This window comes from Lonchura striata, chromosome 7 (assembly GCF_050655825.1).
Source record: "Lonchura striata isolate lonStrDom1 chromosome 7, ASM5065582v1, whole genome shotgun sequence".
Lineage (NCBI taxonomy): Eukaryota > Metazoa > Chordata > Aves > Passeriformes > Estrildidae > Lonchura > Lonchura striata.
In genome coordinates, this window is record NC_140709.1 from 22,159,745 (window position 1) to 22,186,437 (window position 26,693).

A 26,693-nucleotide genomic window follows, 5' to 3' on the forward strand; every position below is an offset into this window, starting at 1 on the left:
GCGTAAGTGCGGGGGCCGCGGCGCGGAGCGGGCTGGGCAGCGCGGGCGGGCGCGCAGGGCGCGGGGCCGCCCGCCCCACGGGGCCCGGCGCGGCAGCCCCGCTGCGCGGGGGCGCGGGGAGCGCGCCAGCCTCGGCCCCGGCGCGCTGCTCGGCGATCACGTGGGCCAATATGCCTGTATTTTAAGGCTGTGCCTATATTTCTGATTATAAAGGGATTTCTCCTGCTCGCCCCCAAAATTCATCAATGGCCGCACGATTTAAAACCAAAACAAAACAAGAGCCGGCCAATTGCTGTCGTTGGTTCCAGGAGGCTGATGGCTAAAGGGTTGTGTGTTGATTTTTTTTTTTTTAAAGCCCAACAAATTCCGATTTCCACTTGCTCTCTTTTATTGGTAGTTGAGCCTGAGCCTGTTTTCGTTCTATCGGGAATTCTGGTGTATGGAAATATTTGTAAAACCGCAAGATCAGGTTTAGGAGAGTATTGTCTGCAGACAAAGGGTGAAGGATATATTCTAAGAACTGCAAGCGCAGATGCTGAAAAGTGAGGAACCCAGGTTTATGATAAATTGATACACAGGTAAGCAACTGCATGACAAAATGGGACGTTTAACCGCAGGGGCTGTATTATCTCCTTTACTCAGACACGGTCTGGAATTTGTTTGCAATCTCTGCCCATAGTGGCTACAAATGTATGGAGTGGTCTCCACCTACTTGAACGTTTTAAGCTGTATCTTCTTTTTATTATGTTCTTTAAATAAAAAGTGAACTCATTTCCAAAAGCTAGGGGAATGCGTTTAACCCTATCCTTTCCCCAGTTTTCGGTGGGTTCAGGAAGGGAATTACAAATAAGCAAACAAACGAGGGAGAGAACTTTGCTGGATGCTCGCATTGCCAAAGTGAGATTGAGCATCACGTTAATGCGTTGCCGTGGTTAGCCGGGCAGGGGGTAGACGTGTTGCTTTGTAAAAGGCGATTTAAAATAGGCTCATCGGTAATGTAGCCCCTACATAGGATCTCTCAAATGTTCGTGCCAAGTGTCTTCCCGAACCTTTTTCCCTGGCAGCGCATTCGTGTTCCTTAGTGGCTGTTGTTTTCCTTCCGCAGTTGTTTTAGTACTGCTGTTACCAGTATGCTCATGCCTTCGAGTAACACATGCGATTTGAAGCGCGGCTTGATATTTATCTACCGAGAAGTTTCTTGCCCTGCATTGGTGTGGTTTGATCAATAAGGCGGTGGGAAGATGCCTGGGGGGGACCGGTGTCTCTCCAGGCGGACTGGGGGTCTGGAAACGACCACACAGCCACCCCGCAAACACTAACAGCTCAGCTCCCGCTTGGGCTGCTGCAACTAGCCCGACTCTGCCAGGAACGTCTTTTTCTACTGACTGGTGGCTTGCCTGGAGCCCGGGTGAAGTCTCGCTTATGGCTGTTGTAAAGCCCCTGCCTAAAGCCCGCGTTGTGCTGTCGAGAGAGAGTGTGTGTAAGGTTGGAACGGACCCTGCCCTCCCCGAGTCACCCGGGCGAGTCCTCGGCGGGGGTCGGAGTGCCCCGAAGGAAACAGGGTGGGGGGCCAGGGGAGAAGGAGAAAGTTAGGGTGTTTGTTTATTTATTTATTTATCTATTTATTATTTTCTGTTGCGTGTTGCTCTGCTCGATCAGAAGTTAAAAGCACTGAACATTTTTCTTAGCTGTATGCCTCCAAGCTGCTGGCCTGCCAAGTTAGTCAGCTGAATCCAATTACTGCAAGCAGCATTTCATTTGGCTCGATGGAAGCACTCACTTATAACTTCACCTAAAATTTCAATAATACCTATATTGGTCCCACGCCTGAATAATTCTAAAGATTTCCCTGGGTTCAGCTCTGGCAACGTCTTCTCCGAGCGCTGGGAGACGAGCACAACCCCAGCGTGCCCAGACTCCTCTCTCCACAATACAAACTTTGGGGGTTATTCCTGTGGCCGTGGAAGTCTTGATATTTGGCCAAGCTCTGGCTAAATAAAGCATGTTTAGAGTTAGAAGGCTATCGCTTGTGAGGCTGAGAAGCTGCTTCGGAAAGAAATGAGAAGTCGATAATTAATTAGGCACAAAATGAAAACTTACCGTGTTAATCAACAGCGGCTAACAATGACTCGGTTTGCAATATTATGATCTCCCCGCTCAGGGGCTAAGGTGCAAGCCACTTTAGGTTGCCTTCATATACCGTCTAAAGTGCTATTTCTAATGAATTCTCTTAAAAAAAAATAAAGCACTTAAAGTTGACGTACGCCCACGTGAATACATTATATAAGACGTTACCGGGACAGGCCTGGGCCAGGAACCTGAGCGAGCATCATGTGTAATCATGAAGCTCCACTTCCCTAACTCCAGTTTGCCAGCATAAATTAAGGTGATTTGGAAGGGGAATGTAGCATCCTACTGAGTTTGGTTAGGGAGAGAGAAGACTTGGTGGAAAGTTGTAAGATCTGTTGTGTTGTGAGCTATCGGAGGCGCTTCCGTTGGTTGTTCATTAAGTGGTGAGTTATTACTATACGAGCCAAAGGTCATTTCAAAGGCTTATGGTGGCTAGATATCGTCTTTATAATGACCTGGGCTTCTTTGTGGGGGATTTTCTGGCACTCTTAAGTTCTTAAAGTCCTGTATCGACACATTGCACAGACAAAGGCAAAATACTCATTTCGAGACGCAAATGTTTGCAGCGCATTTTCGATGCTGGGACTTCTTCGCTTATCTTCCTCTCTGTCTTATTCGGTATTTGGGGGGAGAAATGGAGAGAGACCCGCGCTAGGTCGTTTCCGCGGAACTCCCCGCGGGCCGTGGATGAGGGCGGCGGGAGAGGTGCTGGTGACCCTCGAAGGCGCCCGCAGCTCCCCCGCAAAGGCGCTCCCTTACCCCGTGCGCTGCCTCCCCGCGCCCCGGCCGGGGCTGGACTGCGCGCTCGGGAAGGCAGGCATGGGTTCGCGGCCGGTGCGGCTGCCGCAGGCCGCCCGGCCCGGCTCCGACCCGCAACCGGAGTATTTTGCACGTTTGTTTGTTCCCCGCCTCTCTCAAAGCGCTCTTAGTAAATGAAGAGAAACATCTACCCTTGGTCTGGTAAAAGATCTGACGCGGACGGAGAGACACGGTGAGGGGCTGTGGACGAGATGTGCATTTATTAACAAAGTCCTAAGGAAGAAAGTCCAAAACAAAGCAGTTTCCGCTGAGAGTTATCACTTCTGTTGCAGGTCCGTGCCCACGGATTATCCAAAGGAACCTGAAGATCCTACTCACACAGTTAAAGTCAAAAATCAAGAAAAAACGTAAGTCTGGTGAGTTCTCTGAATTTCCTTTTCCATCCGTCTCTCGCTTTCCCTATCGCGACAGGCCCGTCGCAGGGAGCACAGCCCGGCCCCGGCCCATGCCCGCCGAGCGGGGAGAGATGCTCGGTCGAACCCGCCGGCGGCGGCCCCCGGGCGCGCCGCCGCCCCGCAGGTCAGATAAAGAACGGCCCGCAGAAAGCCCCGCTGAAAGCCGCCCCTGTTCCGCGGAAGTCGAGCCCGGCTGGGGCGCAGCCAAGGCCTGGACCCAGCCGCGGGGAGCGGGTCGCTCCCTGAGGGGCTCCATAGCTGGTGTAAGAGGCCCCACGGCAGCCACTGCTCGTGTCTCGCAGGGCCCCTTCGCGCTCCCCAGTGCTCCCCCGGACGAGACATCCCCCGGCTCAGGCGCAGTCCCAGCGCTGGCTGCCCAGCTGCCCTGCTTGCGGCCGGGTCCGGCGGCGGCTCCAGCGCTTTCCTTATATACAGGGCTGCCCCGGGCCGGCGGCCGGGAAACGTGCCGAGCGGGGGATTCTTTTGCCGGGCTCCCTCCTACGCGCCGGCTGCTTTGCACTTCTGAAAGTGCCGGGGCTTGGGAAGTGTTTTCCTTTTCATTCCTGGCCGGAGCGTTTACTGCCACGGCGCTAGCAGTCATAAATTTTGCTACAACCGCAATGACAGGTGCATTGATATGCACCCTGAGAGCTCCGGCTGCTTTAATAACCGCTTCGCTGGCCGCTCTCGCCGCCTCTTATTTATTCGGTATCATATTAGATATTGATCCGAAGCAGAATTAAGTGTAGTGGAAGTTTTAGTAGAGAACTGCTTAATATGAAAGTGTCGGGAGGAAAGCGACTGGCAGCGCCGGGCCGATGTCAGCCTGGGCCAGCCGTGTTCTGCGCACACGCGCGAGTGGAGGCTTGGGCTCCCAGCCGCTCTCCAGGCAGAGCCCTGAGAGGGCCGGCATCCCGCAAAAGCACTGGAACCAGTGGCAGAACAAAAAGTCACATTATCATGTGCAAGGCCTAACAGTTCAGATGAGGTTAACCTTTCTGGAGAGGAAGAAGGGAAATCTGAAACACAGACATGGATACTTTGCGGTTTCCTACCCTCGGTGCCTCCAAGCCCACCTCCCACGGCCCGGCCTCACCATTTGGATGTCAGGTTTTTTTTTTTTTTTTTTTTTTTTCCCTGTAGGCTTTTTCTGGCCAAACCACCAAGTGTTGAGCCCCTGCTTTGGTGTTACCTATAAAAACATCACCCCGGGCCTTTCACTCGTGGAAAATCAAACCCTGGATAGGTCTCCCTCTCCCTCTTTCTCTCCCTCTCTCTCTTTTTAAGATCTAAAGATGAGCCACCAAACAGTTGAGCATTGTCCATGTGATTTATGGCCCATAGCCTCCTTTTTAGGTTCAAGCAGAGTTCACAAGCAGTTGGTATTTCAGAAAAGAAATAAGGCTTTTAACAGCTTAACAGCAATATTCTTTCTTAAGATTCTGTGTATTCTTTTGGGAACTATATATCACAAGGCATATAAAACCCTACGCTTAAGGCAGTGTTGTGCTAACAAAAGTCCTCAGTCCAGACCGGTCCCGAAAATGTAGATGACAGAAGTGGGAAAAAAGAGACAGAGTTATTTAGACAAAAATACTTCCAAGACTCGTCAATATTATCATGTCGTATTGAAACTTATTTTTATCGCCACTGTCCATTTCTTCAGACTTTTTAAACTAAAATTTTCCATGAGAGAAAAACAGTTCCCATTCTGTCAGCCCCACAGATCATCTCAAGCTTTTGTTTAGGAAAGAAAAGGACCCTGGCGGTCTGTGACACGGGATAAACCGCCGAGAGCGGCCGTGGATCTCAGCTCGCTGAGGTTGTTTTGACTTACAGAGATGTGTTTCCCGGTGGTTTTAGAGAAGAGGTCAACGGTACTTGGCGGGACCAACAGTACTTGCGAGAGAAGAGTACTCTCCTAGTACTGCATAAGTATGGGCAGGAGAACTATAATTGTGGGATATCTTTCAAAGATTTCTAGCTACTTTTCTCTGGTATCTTAAGTAGGCTTAAATCCTGCAGAAATACAATGAAGTCTTAAGATATGTTGATGTACAGACTTACGTTGCCAGGTGAAGTACGTGCTAATTTACAAAATTACCAAAATTGTCAGAGAAAACCCCTATCCCACAAAAAAAAAATTAAGAGCAGGGAATATTAAAAAGCCGCACCAAAACTGCAGAAGAATTTCCATCTTGTACTAAGCGCAGAGAAGTTTCGGGAGCAGCAAGGAGAAAGGTAACAGCACCCTGCCTCACAACATCTGCCCTAAGGGGACTGTGCTCTTTCGGTGGGAGCAGCCTCGTGTGGGAGCCGGGGGGAGGGGAGAGCCATAAGTTTGCAGGCCGAAAAAAAAAAAAAAAAAGAACCCTCTAAAAATTACCTCAAATGTCTCAGGTTCTTTCTACTGGGTACAAATAAAAGGGACGAGAAACGTTGGATGAGGGAATTTAATTCATCACAGAATTAAAATAGGGGAGCTGACCTGCGACTTCCTTTATAGTGCAAAGTTAAAGGGAGTGAATGGCGCCGGTTATAGTTTAACTCTGGAGGAATCCAGGGAAAGAAGAAGGGCGGGTTTACAAAGCGGACGGGATTTTTCTGCCTCTGCCCGGCCGCAGTCCGGGCTCCATCCATCATGTCAACCGTGCCCGGCCGTGCGCACGCGTGCCGGGCGGGGGGCGCGGATGCTCTCGGCCGAGATGGGCCACTGGGTCTTTGGGGACACCACCCAGCACAGTTCCTCACGGAGAGCCCTTGCCTACGGCCGCTGGGTCCCGTCCAGCCAAACTCGAGTGGGAACGGTCCAAAGGCAAAACAAAGCAAATAAAACATCCCCAAAATGCTTCAAAATGCGGCCTGTACGGTGTCCTGGCAATGTGCTCCGTATGCCCTCGCACCATCGCTCTCGGGTGGCTCTTTCCCTGCAGTGCCCCGCGTCCTTCCCTGATGCACTCTGCTCTCTCCCTAGTGTGGCCCACTTTGCCCTGACTCCTGCCTGGTGACCCTGCTCCTCCCCTCTTGTCCCCTGGTCTTTCTTTGGGTCCCGTGCTCCTTCCTTGATGTCTCCCAGCCCTCTCCTGGATAGGAGGCCGAGTGTGCCGGGGTGCGGGGGGTGCCGGGACCGGCCTGTGCCTGCCTGTTTCCCCTTCTAAAAGTCTCCCTTGTGTCCCTGCTGTTTCCCTCCTCAGGTGGCTGCGAGTGGCCCGGGCCGACGACGTGAGGCGCGGGGCGGCGGTCAATGTTATTTGAGCGGGGGCCGCGGGCCTCGGCGATCGCAGAGCAGAGGATGCAGAAAGCCGCCTACTACGAAAACGCGGGGCTCTTCGGGGGCTACACCTACAGCAAGGCCGACGCCTATCCCTACGGCGCGGCCCACCAGCCGTACGGGCAGACCGGCCTGGACGGCGAGTACCCCGGCTCCGCCTGCTCCGTCCAGGGCTCGGCGCCGGGCCGCGCTCCGGCCCACAAGGGCAGCGAGCTGAGCGGGAGCTGCATGCGGCCGGGCGGGGGCGGCCCCGGGGGCAGTCAGCCCCCGGGGATCGGCGAGCATCAGCCCCCGGCCCTGCCGCCCTCCTCCCCGCCCAACCCTCCTCCCAGTGTGCCCCCTCCTAAAAAAGCCAAGGGGGGCCCCAACTCCTCGGGCTCGGCCAGCGCCACCCTCAGCAAGCAGATATTTCCTTGGATGAAGGAGTCCCGGCAGAACTCCAAGCAGAAAAGCACCTGCGCACCCCCAGGTAGCCCAAAACCCCCGCCCGACCCACTGCTCGCTCGGGAGTCGGGCTGAATCCCTCGGGCTGAGCCCCCTGTCTGCTACTCCTCTAGCTGCCATCGCCCCCCAGTTCCCCCCCCGCCCCTCCGCTGAGGGGTCCCAGCCCTGCCGGGCGCTGCAGGTGGGACAGGCTGGGGGCGGGGTGCCGGGGACGCCTGGGCGGGAGGTCGCTGGTGGTCTCTGGGGGGAGGCAGATGCGGGAGGGTGTGCATGTCGGGCCGTCCCCGGACCCTCTGCACCCCCTCCCCGGGCGCCGACAGAGAGAGAGGGTGTATAGCAGGTTTCCGAGGGACTACGGGAGGAAAGGAGGGGGGGCTGTCTTTCGTGGAGGGAACCAATGTCTCTTTGTGCCTCTTCCCCGCAGGAGAGAGCTGCGAGGACAAGAGCCCCCCCGGGCCGGCCTCCAAGAGGGTGCGAACAGCCTACACCAGCGCGCAGCTGGTGGAGCTGGAGAAGGAGTTCCACTTCAACCGCTACCTGTGCCGGCCGCGCCGCGTGGAGATGGCCAACCTCCTCAACCTGACCGAGCGGCAGATCAAGATCTGGTTCCAGAACCGCCGGATGAAGTACAAAAAGGACCAAAAAGCCAAAGGCATCATGCACTCCCCCGTCGGACAGTCCCCGGACCGCAGCCCCCCTCTAAGCGGCCCAAACCACGTCGGCTACTCCAGCCAGCTCCCCGGCGTCAACAGCCTCAGCTACGACGCGCCCTCGCCCACCTCCTTCGCCAAGTCCCAGCAGAGCATGTACGGGCTGGCCGCCTACACGGCGCCGCTGAGCAGCTGCCTGCCGCAGCAGAAGCGCTACGCGGGCGCGGAGTACGACCCCCATCCCATGCAGAGCGGCGGCGGCGGCTTCGCCAACCCCAGCCTGCAGGGCAGCCCCGTCTACGTGGGGGGCAACTTCGTGGACTCCATGCCGGCCTCAGGTCCCATGTTCAACCTGGGGCACCTGCAGCACCCCTCCTCCGCCAGCGTGGACTACAGCTGCGCCGCCCAGATCCCCGGCGGCCACCACCACGGACCTTGCGACCCCCACCCTACCTACACGGACCTTTCCTCTCACCACACCTCTCAGGGACGGATGCAGGAGGCGCCCAAGCTCACGCATCTGTAGCGGGGCGGCGGCCAGCGGGCCACGCTCCCCTCTCCATTACCTCACTTTTCTGACGGGACAGTGTTACTGTGCTCTCGAGTGCCAACAGTATTAGTGGATTTGTCTCCCTTAGCAGCTCCCTTCTTTCTTCCGCAGCCCCGAGTAGGTCCGTGAGCGGGAGCCTTTTTCTTAGAGCTGTTTTAAGCATGACAGTGCAATATACTGCCAACCGAGGGACTGATAAGCTGGTAATGATGTACTTGAAGGTAAGTCTTAGAGATGCTGTAGTGTTAGCAGCGCGTCATGCTGAGGTGTTTTAGACCAGTCGTGAGCCGGCGGAACTCGCCCGTGCGTAAGCTTATATCAGAGAATTTAATTTATGGGTTCTTCCGTAACGTAAGGATTGCATTGGACTAAATGATATGTATTTATTATTTTAAGCGAGACATTTTTTGTATCACTGATTATTTATCCTCGTCTTAATGTATTTATGTGGGTATTTGTAGAGTTTCTTCACCAATATTTCGGGAGAGGGATTCAGGTCCTTGGTGACTTACATTTCACCTATTTAGTATAATCGGTCTGAACTAGTTGAGAGAGTAGTCTTGAACAGTTGTAACAGTGGCTGGTGTTTGTAGTTTATGTAAGGATTAATTAAGACAGCAAGTCGTAAATCATTAATAGCGTAAAACAAACTGTGGCATCACACAAAGAGCCGTTACACTTAGAAAATATTGAAAATATTTTAAAAGTATTTATTTCTAATTGGCTGCCCCCCCTAGAGCGCCTCGGTGGCTTGGCTGGCAGCTGGCTCGGCTGCGTGAAGCCACCTTTAGATGGAAGCGCAGCCACTTTGTGGAGGCGATCTACAAAGAGGGGCTCTTGGCCATCTTGTTTCAGATCAAATCCTGCATATGAAAACCTCGGTGAGGTTAACATTTATTTATTGGCTGGGTATCTATCGCGCATATTATTTCAGTGGGCTATTTTCTTTTTTTTTTTTTCTTTTTTTTATTTTTTCCAATTACACTCTGGCTATCCAAAATAGAAAATAAATTAGAAGCTTAGAAGGCAAAAAAATTAGAAACCCTCTGATAGTGCTAATTTCATTAGGGTCTCCATAGCAATCCGCGCAGCAGCTGCCGCCTCCTTTGTTATTTTTATACTGTTGTCTTTATACTAACCATAAATCAATTTTTAGACATCTTTGGAAGGCCGAGCTTTTCCTCTTGGTTTTGTTTTTTTTTTTTTTTCCATAAATACAAACTTTGAAAGAAAATTGACAATCAGATACACACAGCCGAAGGGAGACGCTGAGACGGGGTGCGGGCAGTGGCTGGGCGGTGCCGCCGCACTCCCCCGGTGCCCGGCAAGGACAGTCCCACCCGACCTGACCGCGGCAGGGGGGCACCGCCACCTCTCCCTGCCACAAACAGGACAGTTAACACGGGGAAGAAAAAAAAATAAAGTAACAAGAAGATTAAAAAAATAGGAAAAAGAAAGAGAACAATGCTCTGAACCCTCGTGTTTCCTCCTCTCTAGTTACACGGCTGTATTGAACTCGCTGGATTTACAGAGATACTTCTTTTGTAAACGCTGTGATTAAAGTCTCTTCCTGACAGTACATATCGTTCTGAGAAGACTATTCTTATCTCTTTCTAAAAGTGTCGAGTTACATATTAATCCAAACTCCTATATTCCCCACCAAAGCATCTGATGCATCGCTTTCCAGTTTGACAAACACTGCAGCTCCTACTCCATCCTCTAATGACAGATCTGGCATTCCTATTGTGAGAAATATTTTGCTACCTCCCATCCTGGCCAATACAGACAAATTTTCTTTTATTTGTTCTTATTTTCTTTCCCGTCCCTGCTTTCTTCCTTGCCATTTGGTATATATGTTCAGCTGAGCACTAAGGATTCAAAATATTACTTAGGGTTTTGTTTTCCCCTCTGTGAGATTTCAGCAATGCTGTGCTACAGTGAAAAGTGTATCTTTTATTAAATTTCACATTTAACCAAGAAAATTTGGATATATGTGTTACAGGTCTGTAAACAAAACAGAATAGAATAAACTTCTTTGTTTGGAGACGTATTTTAACCCTTTTAAACCCTAAAATTGTATTCTATGGAAGCTTTCACACAAATTGTTTCTTAGAACAACACAAAAAGTAATGCTAGACACCACTTGTGATTTACACTTCTGTAATAGGCCATAAATATATATGTTTGTCTCTCCATAACTTTCTGCAATCAATGTGCTAACAAACAAAATTGTCCATGTAGGTTTTTTTTGTGTTCTTGAAACACAATATATTTTGCATTACCTGCTTCCCACCATTTCTGCCCAGTGTCCTTTTCCCTTTTGCTTTGTGCTCTGTAGGCTGTTAGTCAAACAGTGTCTGCCCCAACTTACACTATTAGTCCTTCATTAAATCTGTTAAGAAAGAAAAGGCTGCTTAGAGATCTGGGGAAGGAAGGGAGTTCAGAGGAGCCCTGACCACAAACCCTGAATTACTTTCATGTTGCAGAAAGACGGGGCCCGCAGACATGGTTTCCAGTGGGGGAGGAGGAGGAGATTGCATGAGGGAGAATCTTCTTGTAAATAAACTCACTTTCTTCTCCATGACTCTGGCAGAGTCCTCTTCTTTGTAATGCAATATAAATCCATGATGATAACCTAATTATTGAAGTAATGTAACTTTAGCAAGATTGCTGGCATTTTTACAATGTTTGTACAAGCATCAGCAATCCAGAGGAGAGATACACTTTGGCACAAGCCAGACTTTTTTTTGGCCCATCATTTAAAACCCATAAATTATAAACAACCTCCTTTCACACTCAACAGGAGCTCAGCTCTTTTGCAACAGCATCTGATGTGATGAACTCCAGTCACCTATTTAAAACACAACTAATCAGCCAAGGCCAGGCCTGGGGCTGATCTTAGCTTTGCCTTTTTTACAAATAGGAGGCACAGCACCCCTTCCTCTATTTCCCTGCTCCCTCCATCTGCTCCAGACCCATAAAAGGGTCAGTGAGCCAGGGCCTCTAAATGCCAGCAGTGGTCTTGCACTATTTGGGATAGGGAGCTGCTGACAACACTGGTTGAGAGGTGTCAGGGGTGCATTGAGTTTCAGTGAGGCCATGCAAGTTCTTCTGTTCAGATCAGTGGGGTTTGGATCTCGACTTTCTTGTTCGGCTTTTACAGTAACCCACCATTTAATGGCATTCCAGCAGTTTCCCCAGTGCAAAAAGGAGCTGAGGCTTTGTGTTGTCTCCATGCAGTCAGTGCAGGGCTGAGCTATCTCTCTGCATCTGTTTCTTTTCAAGGGGGGCCCCATCAGTGCCCAACTGTGCATGGCCTGGTTAGCAGCACCAGGCTAGGGGAACCTAGACAGGCACAGCCAGGGGCTTCCAGGGATGTCACAGTTTTGTAGGTGCCACTTGTGTTTGGCTGGAAAAACAAAGCCCAATGCTTCCTGCTTCATTAGCAAGTACTTCCTGAGCAGACACTGCAGGCTCCCAGCCCTGGTCCATGGGTAGGCCAGGGAAGGACTCTGGGGCATCTCCATGGCTTCCGCTATGAGACCACACCAGGGTCATCTGGGGCTGCAGGCAACCTTGTCCAAAGATGAAGAAGATGCAGCTGGCTGCACACCCAGGAGGCAAGGGTATGCAGGGAGGAGGCTGTCTAAGAAAGAGGGAGCCCACCAGCATCAACTACAAGTACTCTGACTTTCTTGAGGGCCAGCTGGGTCTTTTGGGCTCCATGGCCAAAAGTCTGAAGGCAGGATCCACCACTGGGGTGTCTGCACCCCTCCAGCCCTATAGGAAGCCCTTTGAAACAGCCTGCAGTGATATCCAGGCACTAAAAGGTCTACTTGACCAGGGGAAAAAACAGGGTAAAGAGGATGTGCCTTCTGGTCTACCACTGGGAGGGTGTCTCGCTGAGAGCTGTCAGCTGAGGAGAGAGCTGCAGGTTGTGATGCCATCTTTCTATATGCCAGCCTGCTGTGCGTGCCCAGCGGCCACACGCAGTGGCAGCCTGGCAAAGGCACAGTGTGCTGCACGGTGGGCAGGCCCCGATGTCCAGCACTCCACTGCAGACCTGCCTGGGAACAAAAGCTGGAGCTGGGCAGGCAGCACAAAGGGGGTTGTGCTGCCAGGGCAATTAGGGTCATGGTGGTTGGCTGGGTGTCACATGATGTTATGCATTGATGAACAAGATACCTCTGCTTTTAAAAGGTGCAAGATAAGCTGGATCAGAGCTCTGTTGGCTGCAGCCACTTTCCAGGGATTGAATGGCAAGTTAAATCCTGAACAGGCAATGTCTCTCTGCTCCCATGTGAGAGGCAGCGGTGGGTACCCCATGCTGCTTGCTTGGAGTGGGGCTGCCAGGGGAGTGAGAGGGCTGGCTCTATTAAGGGTCATCAATCACACAATGAGCACTTTTTACTCGACAGTGGGTCCTCCTGCTTCTGCTTGGACCTGAGCCAGCTGGGACCCAAGCAAAAACCCTGTCCAGCAGAAGCAAAAAGCAGTCCCAGAGCCTGAGAGCCATGGAGTAACAGGGCAGGACCGAACCCCTTTGGTCACATAGGCTAAGATACAAAACGGAACACGGTGAGGTATCTGTGCCTGCACATCCCTAGGCCTCTGCTGGTGCTGCTCAGGAGCAGAGGTGAGTCTTTGTGCCTCCTTTTCGAGCCCAAGGTCCTGAAGCTTTCTGACCATTCTCAGATGAATTACAGAAAGCTGCAGTGACAATAAGCACAAAGCAGAGTGAAAACAGCAAGGAATTTGTACTAGACAGGATGGATGTCTTCTGGATAAAAATACTAATGAATGTAGAATTTGAATGCTTCATTTTTTTATTTGCTGACATGCAATTTTCTTGCAACAGCTGAAATTTTGGGAGTGGTAGGCAATCCATGCTGAGTGAGGAATACAGCCTCAGTCTTTCCTCTAAGAAACCTGGTCTAGGTTTTAGGATCTTTGGGAGCAAGAAAGAGACAGAAATCTTGGCTGCAAACTCATTGACACTTCTGTTGACACCTCTGGGTTATCAATATATGTAATATTTCTGTCCCACCAAATTCACAGCCATGGGATTGGGAACAGGGCTTTATGTGGCAAGGGGCCAGTGTGGAATCACTCTTCAGAGCAAATCTTTACAGAAGAAGGGATAGACTTTCCTCTTCTCTGTGTCCATATAAAGGATCTTTGTTATTAATCCCACATACTGGGAGAACAGAGGTTCCTACCCCGGGGTCATCTGGGAAAGGGGAACTTGTGCCAGGAAAACATTTATGGCAGAGGGAAACTTCCCTTCCTGAGAGTTTCTGGGACTGCTTGAAAGGGCTGTGCTAATGCTGAGGATGGCTCCCCTGGAGTGCCAGAACAATTCCCCATCTCTACCCTGGAGTCTCTGCTCATCCCTGGGTTAATTCACATTTTACAAAATAAACTCCCAAGAGCTTCTCCTCCTTCTATAATAGCCTTTCTCACATGAGCCTTTGGTGGCTTTTTTGTGCTAAGAGGGCCACTGCTTAAATACCCAGTGTTTGCTTACCTCTCTTCAGGATGCCCATCCACACCCCAGCTCTCTCCACACCATGGATGTAATCCCCACTTACCACTGACCAGCTTTCCCCAGCTGGCAGAGCTGTAGTAGCAGAGGGGTAAGGACAAGGTAATGCTTGAACCACACCTTCCAGGTCTGGGGGCTGGTGAGGGATCTGTTGGATCTCCTGCCTGTTGGTTATTGTGAGAAGCACAGAGGGAGGACTCCTGCTCCAGGGAGAAAGGCCACATGTCTCAGTCTCAAAGCAGTGTCTGTGGCTCGGGGCTGCCATTGCCTTCAGCACACACTGCTCAAGCAGCCTCCCTAAGGTGAGTGGCTGGTGTCTGCACCCAACGGGACCCAGGGCTTTTTGGCCAGATATTCTCCTACATGATGTCTTGGTTCCACAGCAGCTTTCTCAGGCTTTGTAGAGGCCCACATACTTCCAGAAACGTGGTGACACAAGGACTCATTTGGTCCATTGTTCTCACAGAGGTTTTTGCCCCAGCAGCTCCCCTGTCTTGTCATCACTTGACTACTCACGCAGGCATCCCTAAACCTCCCAGCTGTTCTCAAATTGTCTCTGTCAGCATCATGTTCTCCACATTCCTTTTTCTCTCACTTTTCTTCCTCCTTCTTTTGGCTTCCAAGGAGTCCTTAATCTTTCCTGTTAGATTCCTTGTACAAAAACAGCTTCAATCACTCTATTCTCTATCACTGGAACTTAACTTTTTAAGTCTGAACACTGAAATTCCTGTGTGTAGAAAAAACCCTCCCTCAAAAGCCAGAGCATCAACAAGAGATGTTTTGCCTGCATTTAGCCACTGATTTCTGCTTTTGTCGCCCTTGAACAGTCCTGCCAAAACAAACAGGTAATGAACAGGAAGCTCGTAACAGCATCCAGCTGGGTAAATGGAAAGATCGTATGCTGGTGTGAACACAGACAGCTTTTCTAGCATTTAAAACAGTTTTAGGTGTAATTAAACTAGTTGCATTCTGCAAACACAAGATTCAAGTAAAGCAGCAGCCCTTTTCTAAAGCCATTTTTTTTCCCTTCACTGCAGGCAGGAATTTTTACAACAGGGGAGACTGAAGAGCACAGATGCTCTCCTGCATGGATAGCCATTCTCTGCTAAAGAGAAAACCTGGTGTTCCCAGGCTTCTGATTTTTCAGAAGATAACATTTTCCAAACTGCTCTGATTACCATGGGAGTGCTGAGAAAGTTTGCATCATTGCATCAAAGTTTGCAGAATTTAACCCCTTCCTCAAAATGTATGTTTCCTGAAAAATGTATTTGATTTAAACTATTCTTCTAATTTATATCTGCATCTGCTGAAAATAGAAATTTAGTAATCTTCCATTATTAGAGTATCTGGGCAGCACAGCCCATCAGAGTGAATAAGTCTGTGCTAGGAGAACACTGAGCTTCAGGACTCTGCAATTTCAGTGAATCCTGTGTCTGTAGACTCGAAGTCCAAGGACCCTTAAGACATAATCTGTACAAAGCTAGTCTTTGCTTTGCAATAGTTGTTTTATAGTAGATGAACAATATTAGCTGGGGAGGAAGTGGGGCTGATAGAAGACCATGTCAGTGATCAGAGTCCCTGTGCAGGGAAATGCTCCTGTACCTTTGCAGGATGTGTATGCCTGTCCTAGCAATGTGTCCTCTCAGGGCCTCTGCAGGGAAAAAACCAAACAGATCTGCTCTGAATTCATCAGCTGGGTATAATAGTGGAGCTGAGCTGCACAGCATAAATCTCCATGGGAAAGAGTTGATACTGAGTCAGTGAAATGGTCTGATTATGTCTCCTCATTATATCCTTTTCCTGTCACCAGTCTGGTGTTCTGAAATCCACAAGAGATCCAGGGGAATGTTTCCTTCTCTGGGGATTCTGGTTGCCTTCATGAGGTTGGCACCAAGCTTAGTTCTTGCAAAATTTGTGGCCTCTTGACCACAGCAAATGGCAGTTTTTCAAGAACTTGTAGAACTCCTTGAGCTGATGAGTGGAAGGCAATGGATGATGGATGAAAGCATATAAATTTCATGCTTTTATTTAGAAAAAACATGTATTTTTTAATAATGTACAACCCTTGCATTTCCCAGCTGACTCCACATCCACCTACTAAGAATTATAAGGTTGCAAGTCCAATTCAAAGCAGCATGATGTAGCCCTTCTTCGTGTTCCTCGTATGTCCAGCCCCAAGTCACCAAAGCCCAGGTGTACTCTGCCCAGCACACCCTTCTGCTGCTCTGAACTGCACTGACACGTGGTTATCAGCTGAGACATTGGATGAAACCGATCATTACCCAAATCAAACATCAGCGTGGCTCAGACTGGATGGTCAAACGCCACTTGAAGACATTTAGGGGAAGATGATCACTCTGGGAGTCCAATTTTCACCTCCTTCACCTCGTTCATGTTTCCTGCCATTCTGGGGGATTGGAAACCAAGAGAGAATTGGACGATTTGGCTGGGTAGAGTAACTTGGTGCTCTCTGCCAGCTGCAAACACTCAGTAAACAATGCCGAATCGCCAAGGGAAAAATAAAAGTCCATTAACAGTGCGAGCCTGTTAACGGTGAGGAGATTCATTTTTGAGAGGCTGCAGAGCACTTATCTGACGGAACGAGACCACTAAGTGCCATGGGATGCAGTAGCAACCCGCCCCTCGCCCCAGCCTCCGGGTGTGGAGACCTGGGTGTGCCCGCGTGGGCTCCCAGGGAGCCCCCAGGAGCCCGGCCGGCTGCAAGGCAAGGCAGAGCGCAGACCTGCGCCCGGACGGGAGCCGGGATAGAGGGAAATCGCCAGCTCACTCACCTTCTAAACGCCCGGCACACGTCCCAAGCGTGCGGCGACTCCGTCGAGGGGGGGGCACGGCCTGTCCCGGGCGCCGCCAGCTCCCCGGTCCACGGCCGGCTGCCCACCTGCAGTCCCGCGCCAGCCCCGGGCAGCCGGGCGTGGACCGGGGAGCTGCCGGCGCCCGGGACCCCCGGCGCGGGCTCCCCCCTCCGGGCTGCCATTGGCCGCGGGGCGGGACGTGCCGCCCCGCTCCAGGACCTATATTAGGGCAATATTGCCCCGGCGGGGCGCGGTGTTGCCCCGTGGGTAATGGACCTGGGGTACTTTGCTCTCGCCTTTCCGCCAGGGCTGTGCCGCGGTGCCCCGCAGGCCCCGTTCCCCCAACGAGGGGACGACGCCTTCCTGGCGCTGGGCACCACGGCCAGCGCCGCGTCCGCCCCGCAGGCGCTGGGGTACGCGGCCGCTGCCCCCGCTGCGCCGGGCCCCGGCTACCGGCCGTCCCGGGGAGCCGGGCCGCCGGGCTACGCTACGTCCATCCTTCCCGGGAGCGGCCGCTCGCCGCCGCCGGACCCCGAGCGCCCCTGCTGCTGCCTGGGCGCGGGCGGCGGGGGGCAGCGGCAGCTCTCGCCCTGCCCCGGGGCCGCACCCGCGCCCGGCTGCCCGGCTCCCGCGGCGGCCCCGGCGGCGCCCCGCACCTTCGAGTGGATGCGAGCGAAGCGGAGCCAGCCCGGGAGAAGTGAGTGGGGCGGCGGGGAGCGGGCGGGGACTGCTCCCATCCCGGCTCCCCTCTGTCCTTCTCCTGCCTCGACCCCCGCCCCGCTTCCTCCCTCTGTCTTTGCCCCCGCTGAAACGCGGTGTTTTTCGGCGTTGCAGGCGGTGCGGCGCCGTGCGGGGGGGAACCTCCCGCCTGCTCCGCACGCACCAGCTTCAGCACCCGGCAGCTCACGGAGCTGGAGAAGGAGTTTCACTTCAGCCGGTACCTGTCGCGGGCCCGCCGCCTCGAGGTGGCCCGCTCGCTGCGCCTCCGCGACGCCCAGGTGAAGGTGTGGTTCCAGAACCGCCGCATGAAGCAGAAGAAGCGGGAGCGGGAGGCGCTGGCCGCCCCCGCCGCCGCGCCCGCGGCTGTCCCGGGCGGCCCCACCTGAGGCCCCGCCGCCCCACGGGGACGTCGGGGCTGGGCTGGAAGCTGCGGCCGGCGGGGCACCGGGGGTCCCTTCACGCGGGTCCGCGGCTGTGCAGTTCCGCTGCTTTTTCTGTTGCAACTTTATGTACAGTTTTATTTATGAGGATTCAGGGAACTCCGCCGGCCCGGGGCGCCGCTGCTCGGTGTCGGACCGGGCCGAAGCAGCGGGCGGGTGCAGCTAGGAGTTAGCGGAGAGCGCCGCTCCCGCAGGGCAGCGCCGTGAGCGGCTCCGCCAACTCCCCTGAGTTCGGGCGGAGGTGGGTGCGTGGAGGGGCTGCTCCAGGCTCCCGGCCCTTTCTCCGTTTTGCAGTTAAAAAGACAGATCCATGGGCTCAGGCAGAGTTGGTACAGAAGGGGAGAAACCCCGAGAAGGCTGAGCAAGGGAGAACAGGGAAACCTCTTACAGGAAGGGTCAGGAATGGTCACGGCATGAATCGAAGATCACCTTTTGAAAGAAGTTTTCTTGTCTTCTGCTCTGAACTTTGCAAAATTGCTGCAAAAAAGAGGCTGGTTGTGCTTGTATTCATTCATTCATTCATTCATTCATTCATTCATTCATTCATTCATTCCCATTTCTTTTCCTGACGTGGCTGATTTAGTCAAAAATCTGTGACAGAAAGAAGTGCAAGGTAAAATTAAAAAAGGAGGAGCACCTCTTTCCTTTCGAACTGCAGAGGTGCTGGGATTTCTCTTGCAGAGGCTCTGGGCAGCCCAGGACTGGCCAGTGGTCACTCTGCTAACTCCCAGCTCCCCTCACATCTGCAGACATTATAAAGTCTCTTACAGCATCTAGGACCAGAACCACTTCATTTTAGCCTTCTCAGTCTTCTTGTATCTTATGGTTAAAAAATGGCATAATTATAAACAGGTTTGCAACAAATCTCACCACATGCAAAACCTCAAGACCTGTTGAAGCTCAGGAAGTTTGACCAAAGACTAATGCTGGCAAAAGGACAAGAGGATTCCTGGGTCTTTTGCTTGGATACTTGCACAAAAGAAGATTGGCAATGTTTCACAGATAAAATAATAGTATCAAAGTGGAAAAAAGAACCAAGTTTAGACTTTTTCCCATTTGTGTGGGGGAAAGCAAAACAGCAACGTGGAGAGGAATGACATCTAGATTTATGTAAAGGTGATTTTATTTATTTGTGGACAGGACTTTTATTTTGAACAAGCCTCTTTCTGCCCTGGATTTCTGCTGAGTGTTGGACTTTGGGGTGAAAAACCAGTTACGGGACTAGGGGAGACAGACTTCAAGGGGACCTATGGAATGCACTGGGTCCCTGTCTGGAAGGCAGCCCCAGACACCAACAACTATTTGTCTTTGTTGGATGCTTGCTGAGTAAATGAACACAGAGAGAAGATGAAGATGGATGTCTCAAGTCAAAAAGTCTGCAGTGAAGAAGATTCTTACTCTCTGTAATACTTTCCATCCTCCCAGGTGCCCTTCTGCTTAAGGCTTTCTTCTGCAGATTTTCTGCTGAGGAACTGGGAAGCCACTGCTAATGGAAGCTTCAGCAGAGGCTGGTGGGAACCCTGGGAAACTACTCCCAAAATCTGGGCAGGCAAGTTATGATGATGTTGTGGCAACAAGTCCATGGCTAAATGGGGGCAGGAGTGTCCTTGGCAAAGAGATGGATGCTCCCCACAGTGAACATCCGAAGAAAGGGACTTCCCAAGACAGAAGGGTTGTCACACATCATATCCTGACTGTACTGGCAAAGGACAATACTGCTAGAGGCTCATGGTTGTGCATGCACACAGGCACATTTTTGTTCTATACATAGGGTTATGGTTCATGTCCCTTGGGCTGGTTCACTTCATGGCATAGCCCTAAAAATTCCCAGGACTGAAGTACTCATGTGAAACTAGTTGCAACCAAAATGTGTGGCTTGCAGTTCTTCATTAAAGTAATGGCACCAAACAAGTGTTTATACTGTAGGCTAATAGTTCATTAAAAACAAGGAAACAATATTTTGGCTTTTTTTTTTTTTTTTTTTTTTTTTAATGCGCTACTTAAAGCAGAATAAAGCAAAATCTGGTAAAATTAATAAAAATTTGAATTAATCAAATTTGTTTTGCAAGTTGAATTTTAAAGGCAAATACTACTAACCAGTGCTTTTCTTCAGCTATCTTTAAGGTCCATTTTATGAACTCTTCTGTTCCTACTGTTTCATTTTTTTTTTTTTAATACTACAAATGAGCATAGACATACAGCTGGAATAACCCATTTTCCTCAGAACACGTTTCACATACAAACTTTACAAAACAGCTGTATTTTCATTTGCCTTCAAATTTGTTGCATGTCTATGAAGTTGCTTGTTTGTCAGGCTTTTATTTTCCTAATGATTTTGACATTTGTGCCAGGCACTTCAGGCCAGAGGAATGCTTTCTGTGCTGCTGGCACAGTCCTGCACTACCAACATGGAAAGAAAGATTCTCATTGATTTCAGTGTTGCTGGATGAGACCATTAGAGCACACTAAGCCTTTTACAGTGAATGTTTTTTGTGACATATATTCTCCTGAATAAATAAATACATGTCCTGGCCTTGTAGCAGTGCACAGTTCTGTATCCATCAAAATGACACAGACCAAATGCACAGAGATTTACTCTGAAATTAAGATGAAACCTTATGACTCTCTTATGGCAGTCTGAATTTGGTGGTATGAGCATAACTATATTCTGTTTTAAGAACCAGTACTTCATATTCACTATAATTTCCTCTCACATGACAAGGCCAGTTTAATAGGATCTTTCTCTTCACAAACAGCTCTAGCTGTATGAGGATCAGGTATTGCTCCTTTGCACTATTCTGTCAGCAAGATACCCAAAGGAAGGAATTAATGCAAGTCACGTGCCAATTCTTAAATAATTAAATAAAAATGCCTGTGATATCCGTGGGTGTATACATGAGACAAATAAATGATAGATAAGGTCTAAGATTCACTCATTTAAACTTAATCCCAAGAGTTGTGTCTCCCACATGCTCAATTTGATGCCTAGCAGTTAGAAACAGGTTTTAGATTTGGCAGCCAGTCGTAAGAGCACAAGCTGCAGTTTTCACTGCAATCGGAACAAAATATTCCAGACTGGACCCTGTAGATACCCACCACCATACAATTTTTCACAAATTATGAAACTGCTATTTCCTGGCCTTATTTTTCCTCAGTCATCATCAGAAACCACAAAAAGACCATTCTCTTTCAGTCATATATTGTTTTTGCCTACTGACTGTTGCTCAAAGGACCTCAGGCTACAAAGGGATACGAACAAAGTAATTTTTTATGTGTTCCCATTTTGCCTCAAACAGAACAAAACTATTGATTTGGAAGGCTTCCAAGGGGAAAAACTATTGTAAAATTACTGGACCTAAGTGGTATATGTGAATGTAGAGATTTCATATATTTTGGATAGGTAAATGATTACAGGAGATCACACTTCTTTGAAAACCAAGTTTAGGCAAGAACTCATGCTTGCCTGGCTATCTGTCTTCCCAAGTGGACCAGATTTAGTATGTTACTGCTTGGAATTACACCACAGGGAACACTTTGCTGAGGGTCAAACCAGCTACTCTGTTTTATGGCATGAGCTGCATATCTGGGTTTATTTTGAACATGGAAGTAGCCAGCAGTAAGCTAGAAAAAAATATGCAACCCAACCCCCACATTTTAATCTCCTTTTGAAAATGTCCCTCTCCATTATTTAATAGTACAACCTGCAACTGTGGCTTATGCTAATAATGGTACAGATTGCTAGCAGAGGAGAACAGACTATTATTTCTTCTAAGAAAAATCTTTGCAGACAAAATTACAAATTGCATACACCTCCTTGGAGTTCCAAGGACTTGTCTCTAGCAGCTAAGAAATCATACCTATGATTGTCCTGCACCACTCTGTTAGCCTGAGTGCCAAGGAATCCCCAAGAATGCTTGCAAATCCCAGACAACTGAAGAGAAATAGGTATGGAGAGAAACCCCAGATGAGACATGGCTGGTTCAAGTTTATCATTAGGAGGTGACTGAAATTTAGGGGACACACATTCTGTTCTATTTGCAATATATGGCTACAAGCAGCTACGTGTTTATGTGATTCGCTCAATCTCAACTATTGTTTTTTTCCTACTGTCAGTGAACTAAGGAGTCTTTAGCAAAGGAAAGTCCCCTGATAAAGAAAGGTGAACCAAATGACAAATCATTCCTCTCCCTATCATAACAATATCTGTTATTCACATGTCTACTTAACCACATCTCTAAAATGTCCCCCAAATAATTCTGGGAAATATATAGGGAAAAGATGCTTCACAGAGCCAATGTCTCACTGCAGTTTAGCTTTATCTGGAAGTCTTTTGCTGTTCTTGGTCATCAGCCAAGTGAACAAAGTAACCCTCAGCTGTAAATCTTGCTTGGCTGTTTAAACCAATTTATTCTTATATGGAATTTTAAAATCTCTGCTGGAGATACAGTCCTGAGACCTTTTTGTAAACTGGACAAGGCTTCCTTTATACTGAAAAAATTTAGACCACTGGTCTACAAAAGAGTTTTTCATAAACAATTTTGGTACTCTTGAGTTTTTGTTTCTTCAAAAGACAACAGCCTAGTGATTAGCAGATTGAAAAGCAGCAGTTTAAGTAAACAAACAAGCACAGGAGCAAATCCAGTCAGTTTCTTTTCTACTAGCCTAGTAGACTTCCCACCACCTGGAAAATAGATCTTTTTTACTACACTTCATCAGAAAGCATAGTGTTGCAAATAATAACTCAAAAAACCTTCATTTTATTCTGAAAAATCTTGCATTTTTAACCAGGAAGTTATGGAAGTTTTTAACAGGAATAAATCAATCAGTCTGGCCCATGGTCCTGACTTTAGAGTGAGACCTCTACACTGACCAGCATGGGGGACACACTAACCTGGGTGCTTGAGCCCTTACACAGAGAACAACGTCCTTAGCAATGCATCAATTCATGAGCATCAAATGCCACCCATGTGTGAATTCAGTGGGTCAGGAGGCCTGCTTCTGTGGGGCAAAAAGAACCATTCCTTCTGTCCATACAGCCAATGAAAAACACCTGTAACCCAGTAATATGATTTTGGTGACATTAGTATAGCAGGAGAATCTGAGAGCTAAGGCTTTCCTGCCATTACTCTTCATCTTAATGGCTGTGCTACACTAAATCTACATTCCTAATGCCTCTTTTTATGTTCCTTTAACAAGTAAGCTAGATTAAACACTATAAAGTTTAGGGTGGTATTTGAAAATAGATAAAAATATCACTAAATTTTTTAATGACTACTCAGATCGGATTTTGCCCAGTTACTGTTCAGATAATGGAAACAGTTTCTAATCCTGGAAACCTCCAGTATTTGATCCATATTTTAAGCATATATATTGGTATAATTATTTTTAGTACACAGACATCTATAGATTTATAAATTACACAATTTATGTGGAGTGACATTTCCTTCAGCATCCAAGTGTATCAAATCCAATGATAATTATCAAACAGTGTTAAAAGCCTATCAATAAAATAATCTATCTCTCCCTTTAGAAATCCAGCTGAGTAAATGTGTAGTAGGTATATGACACCAATGAGCTATCAAACCCATTTTCTCATGCTGGAGAGACTGGCCCCCAACAGTGCACGTAACAGGGTGACATCTTCTAATAGGTCCAAGATTTTGTAAAATTTTGTAATTGTAACCAGTACTGTGAGAACTGTGACTTTAATTTCAATGGGACCAGGCAGAAAGTTAAAAAAATAAGACAGGACTGGCTGAACACTCTTAATGTCACATCTCACTTAAGAAATGGATCATCTGATGTTTCTGGTTGCTTTTCAAATGTAGTATAAAATCAAATAGATTTTTAAATCTGATTTGGGATTTTACATGTGTGAATTGTTGCAGCAAGAGTTATACAAGAAAAAGGCTCTCACAAATCTGATGTTAGAATAAATTTGAAAGAAAAAAAATAAAGATACACCCAAACAAGAATAAAAACTTTACATCCTGTCTGCAGGTTGTCAGTGCCATCCATCTGTGGTCCTGTTGTCTCCACCACCAGTGACCTAAGGCCTGCAAGAGAGCTCACCCATCCCAGAGGCAGGTGGCCATGCTTTCAAGAATTGAAAGAACATGGCTTTGCCCTGTTTTTCTGAAGAAACTTTTCCTAAATTTGAATTTCTCCTTATTTAATAGAAAGATGATGGTATGATGGCATATTTAGATGTTGGCATCAGTCACATCCAGACAGAGACACCCAGATCTGTGGTCACTACCAGCCTGCAATTTGTGCCCTGAAGTCTTCATCAGCTGCAGCCTGAGCCTCACCAGTGGCCACATGATGTACAAGCAATGTCACCATCAATCACTTACATTTGCTGGATTTGTCAGTCTCAAGGCTTGTTCTGCATTGGTCTTCTTTGCATCTAACTCTACTGATAGTTCAGGCAGACTGGCCATCTGACTCATCACTCTAAGTCTTCTATACTAGAATTAATTTAACTAAGCACATTTAGTTCTAAAACATCTGACTAAGAGGGTTTCAGATGCTAGCAACATTACTCCTGTAACTTTTGCCAGCCTCCAGGGAGCTGAGAGGAAGTAAGGGATTTGGAACATCATTCATACACATGGCTGTTAGCTGGACTAGGCTGGAAGTCAGCTGGATTAAGCTGAAATTTAGCTAGCCTGTGCTCTCTGCACACTTATGTAAACTGAACACGGCTCACGTGGCTCAAAATATTTCTCAACCAGGCATTCCTTTTCCATGTCCCAGTGCTCAGAAATATTAAAAGTGCATCTTATTTGCAAAATGCTCTGAAATCATTGCTGCATAATTTTTTATTTCTGTTTGCTCTGTCTCTACAAAGACCAAAGAAAACACCTGGTGCTTTTCTCACATCCTTCTCCTGGTGCCAGGAAAAGAATCAATCTGATCTGCCACATCTCCTCATGAATCTCAGGAGGTTTCCAGCCTCACCAACTGATAGCTACAACCAGAAAGGCCATGTGTTTCTAATGTAGATACATTCAAGTTATCTCAGTCAGCATAATTTTTTTCCTTACCACAGTTGTACCCTGGGGAGAAACTATGTCAAGTATGAACTTCTACAGCTGTAATGAAGATATGGCAAAGCTTTTCTTGTTCCTTTTATGGAACAAGACAATGATTTTAGATGGAATAAATTCAACTTCTGAAGTTTCTGCTATATTGCATCTACAGAATCAGTTCCCTGCCTCCCTTAAAAATACAGAATAGCACTCTGATGATCAGGCTATATGTCTAAACTGGAGGTGTTGGGAAAAAAACAACAAACCCCACTAGAGAAAACTTCTTATTTATGACATACATGGGAGAAATTATTCAGAAAATAAAGTAATTTCCATGTAAGCTTTTAAAAATAGGTTATTTCCCATCTAGAGGTAAAAATTTTATAAAATGCAGCTCTGCAGCATTTAGCTGTAAAAAAGGAAAAGCCAGTATGAACAATGGGTTGCTTCTATAAGGACTAAGTAATCAGGCAGAACCAGTCACAATTCTTCTGCTGAAGTGAAATGAACAGCATGAAAAGCCAAGAGTTAAGCCCCATCCTGGCTCAGCAGAGACAACATTCATGCAAGATCAGCAAGGCTCATGTCCCTGCTCCTGCATGTTGGTCTCCATAAAGCACTCCCCAGGGATGTGGAGGTTGAATGGGATGGCTTGGATCTGATGAATTCTCTACTAAACTTTCTTCTCAGGTGTTCAAAGAGTTCCATACATAGACTGATGAGAGGGTTTTGTAGGTGGGTTTTGGTCCCTCTCCCTTTCTTAAATTATGTAAAGGGTTTTGGTTTTATCCTGGTGTGGAATGGCGACACATTCCTAATCTCAAAAATCTTTAGGGACAAGTCAACCATTTCCTGCCCAGGTCTACAATAATTCACAGCACATCCCTCTTACAGCATGTTGCAGATAAATATTTCAGTACAGCTGCCTCTTCCCTCCATGCAGGGTGGGCAGTTTTGATAATTTCTACAATAAGAAGGAGAAAGTACCTTCTTTCTATGCTGGCCTCCAGAAAAGGATTTAGACCCTCTCACAAGGAGCTTTGATGAATTAATAAACCTCCTCAGTATTTACCATGATTGTCCAGAAATTGAATTCAATTGCAACTCCTTAATTTTCCAGATAACATCTGTAGGGTTTGAGAAGACTTGCCTAACCAGTGCCTACAGTCAAACTGTGAATCATCATTCTTATTTTCATTAACAAGATGGATCTAGATTTTGCTACAGTATGAGCTATACAAATATCAGGATGAACCTTTACAGACATTGCTACTGCAAGCTAGAGTCATGATTGCTGTGTTGACATTTGTGCTATTTGACAATGCAGGTCAGATCCATAATTTTAAAAAAAGACTTGTTGGTGTCTGGTCAACTAGGGATTAAAAAAGTGATAGACAAGTATGGAAGCAGCCTGTTAACACAGGTTGGATCCAAGGAAACCAAAGGCAGAGTTTGGCAGGAAGAGTAGAGGAAGACAGGGTGGACTGTGCAGTAGCACAGACAGGGAAACCAGGACAAATCTGTTGTGTTCCTTCTGGAAGCTCCTGCTTGCAGGTCCCTCTGATCTGAGATTTTGTTTAAAAGTCAAATCCTGATCCCATGAAGCATAAACTGTGTGAAGCCTGTTGCCCTAAATCCACCATTTGCATGGAGAAATAAGCTCCATGGGCAGCTGAGACACTGTCACGGCCCTGGGCCCCAGCTGGGACAGCCTCTGCTCCAGTGGCCCAGTGGATCTATTCAGAGCTCAGTCCAGGCCATTGCCCTCTTTGCCTGGCCACGGCTCCTCCGTATTCAGAGTCTGACCTATGAGCTGATGTCCCTGTCCTTGTGGAAGTGCCTGGCCTGGGCTGAGGGCACTGGGATGGGCTGTAGAGGCTAT

The 26,693-nt window shown here is 48.5% G+C and overlaps 2 protein-coding genes across 7 annotated transcripts in view; both read left to right on the top strand.

The window, feature by feature from the left end:
• HOXD3 (homeobox D3) overlaps positions 1-10,477 on the top strand; it is a 31,088-nt gene extending 20,611 nt beyond the window's left edge. For 2 of the 6 annotated variants that reach the window (XM_085585121.1, XM_021552394.3), the window contains exons 2-4: positions 3,222-3,305; positions 6,539-7,084; positions 7,484-10,477. In XM_085585121.1, coding sequence (XP_085441247.1) covers positions 6,589-7,084; positions 7,484-8,235 — 1,248 coding nt within the window. In that variant the 5' untranslated portion in view covers positions 3,222-3,305; positions 6,539-6,588 and the 3' untranslated portion in view covers positions 8,236-10,477. Of the gene's footprint in view, positions 1-2,641; positions 3,122-3,221; positions 3,306-6,538; positions 7,085-7,483 lie in introns of those variants that run through there. The other 4 variants (XM_085585123.1, XM_085585124.1, XM_085585122.1 and 1 more) reach the window with 3 other exon arrangements.
• Positions 10,478-16,765: 6,288 nt separating this feature from the next.
• Positions 16,766-17,778, top strand: HOXD1 (homeobox D1). The gene is made up of 2 exons (XM_077785216.2): positions 16,766-17,314; positions 17,452-17,778. Exons 1-2 carry the CDS (start codon positions 16,888-16,890, stop codon positions 17,721-17,723), a joined length of 699 nt encoding a protein of 232 aa, XP_077641342.1. The 5' UTR covers positions 16,766-16,887; the 3' UTR covers positions 17,724-17,778.
• Positions 17,779-26,693: the final 8,915 nt, after the last annotated feature.

Bases quoted from the DNA above. Each gene is read 5' to 3' on its own strand.
- HOXD1 (XM_077785216.2), top strand. From the start codon at position 16,888: ATGGACCTGGGGTACTTTGCTCTCGCCTTTCCGCCAGGGCTGTGCCGC. The intron at 17,315-17,451 runs GTGAGTGGGGCG...TCGGCGTTGCAG, and splicing joins GCGGAGCCAGCCCGGGAGAA to GCGGTGCGGCGCCGTGCGGG.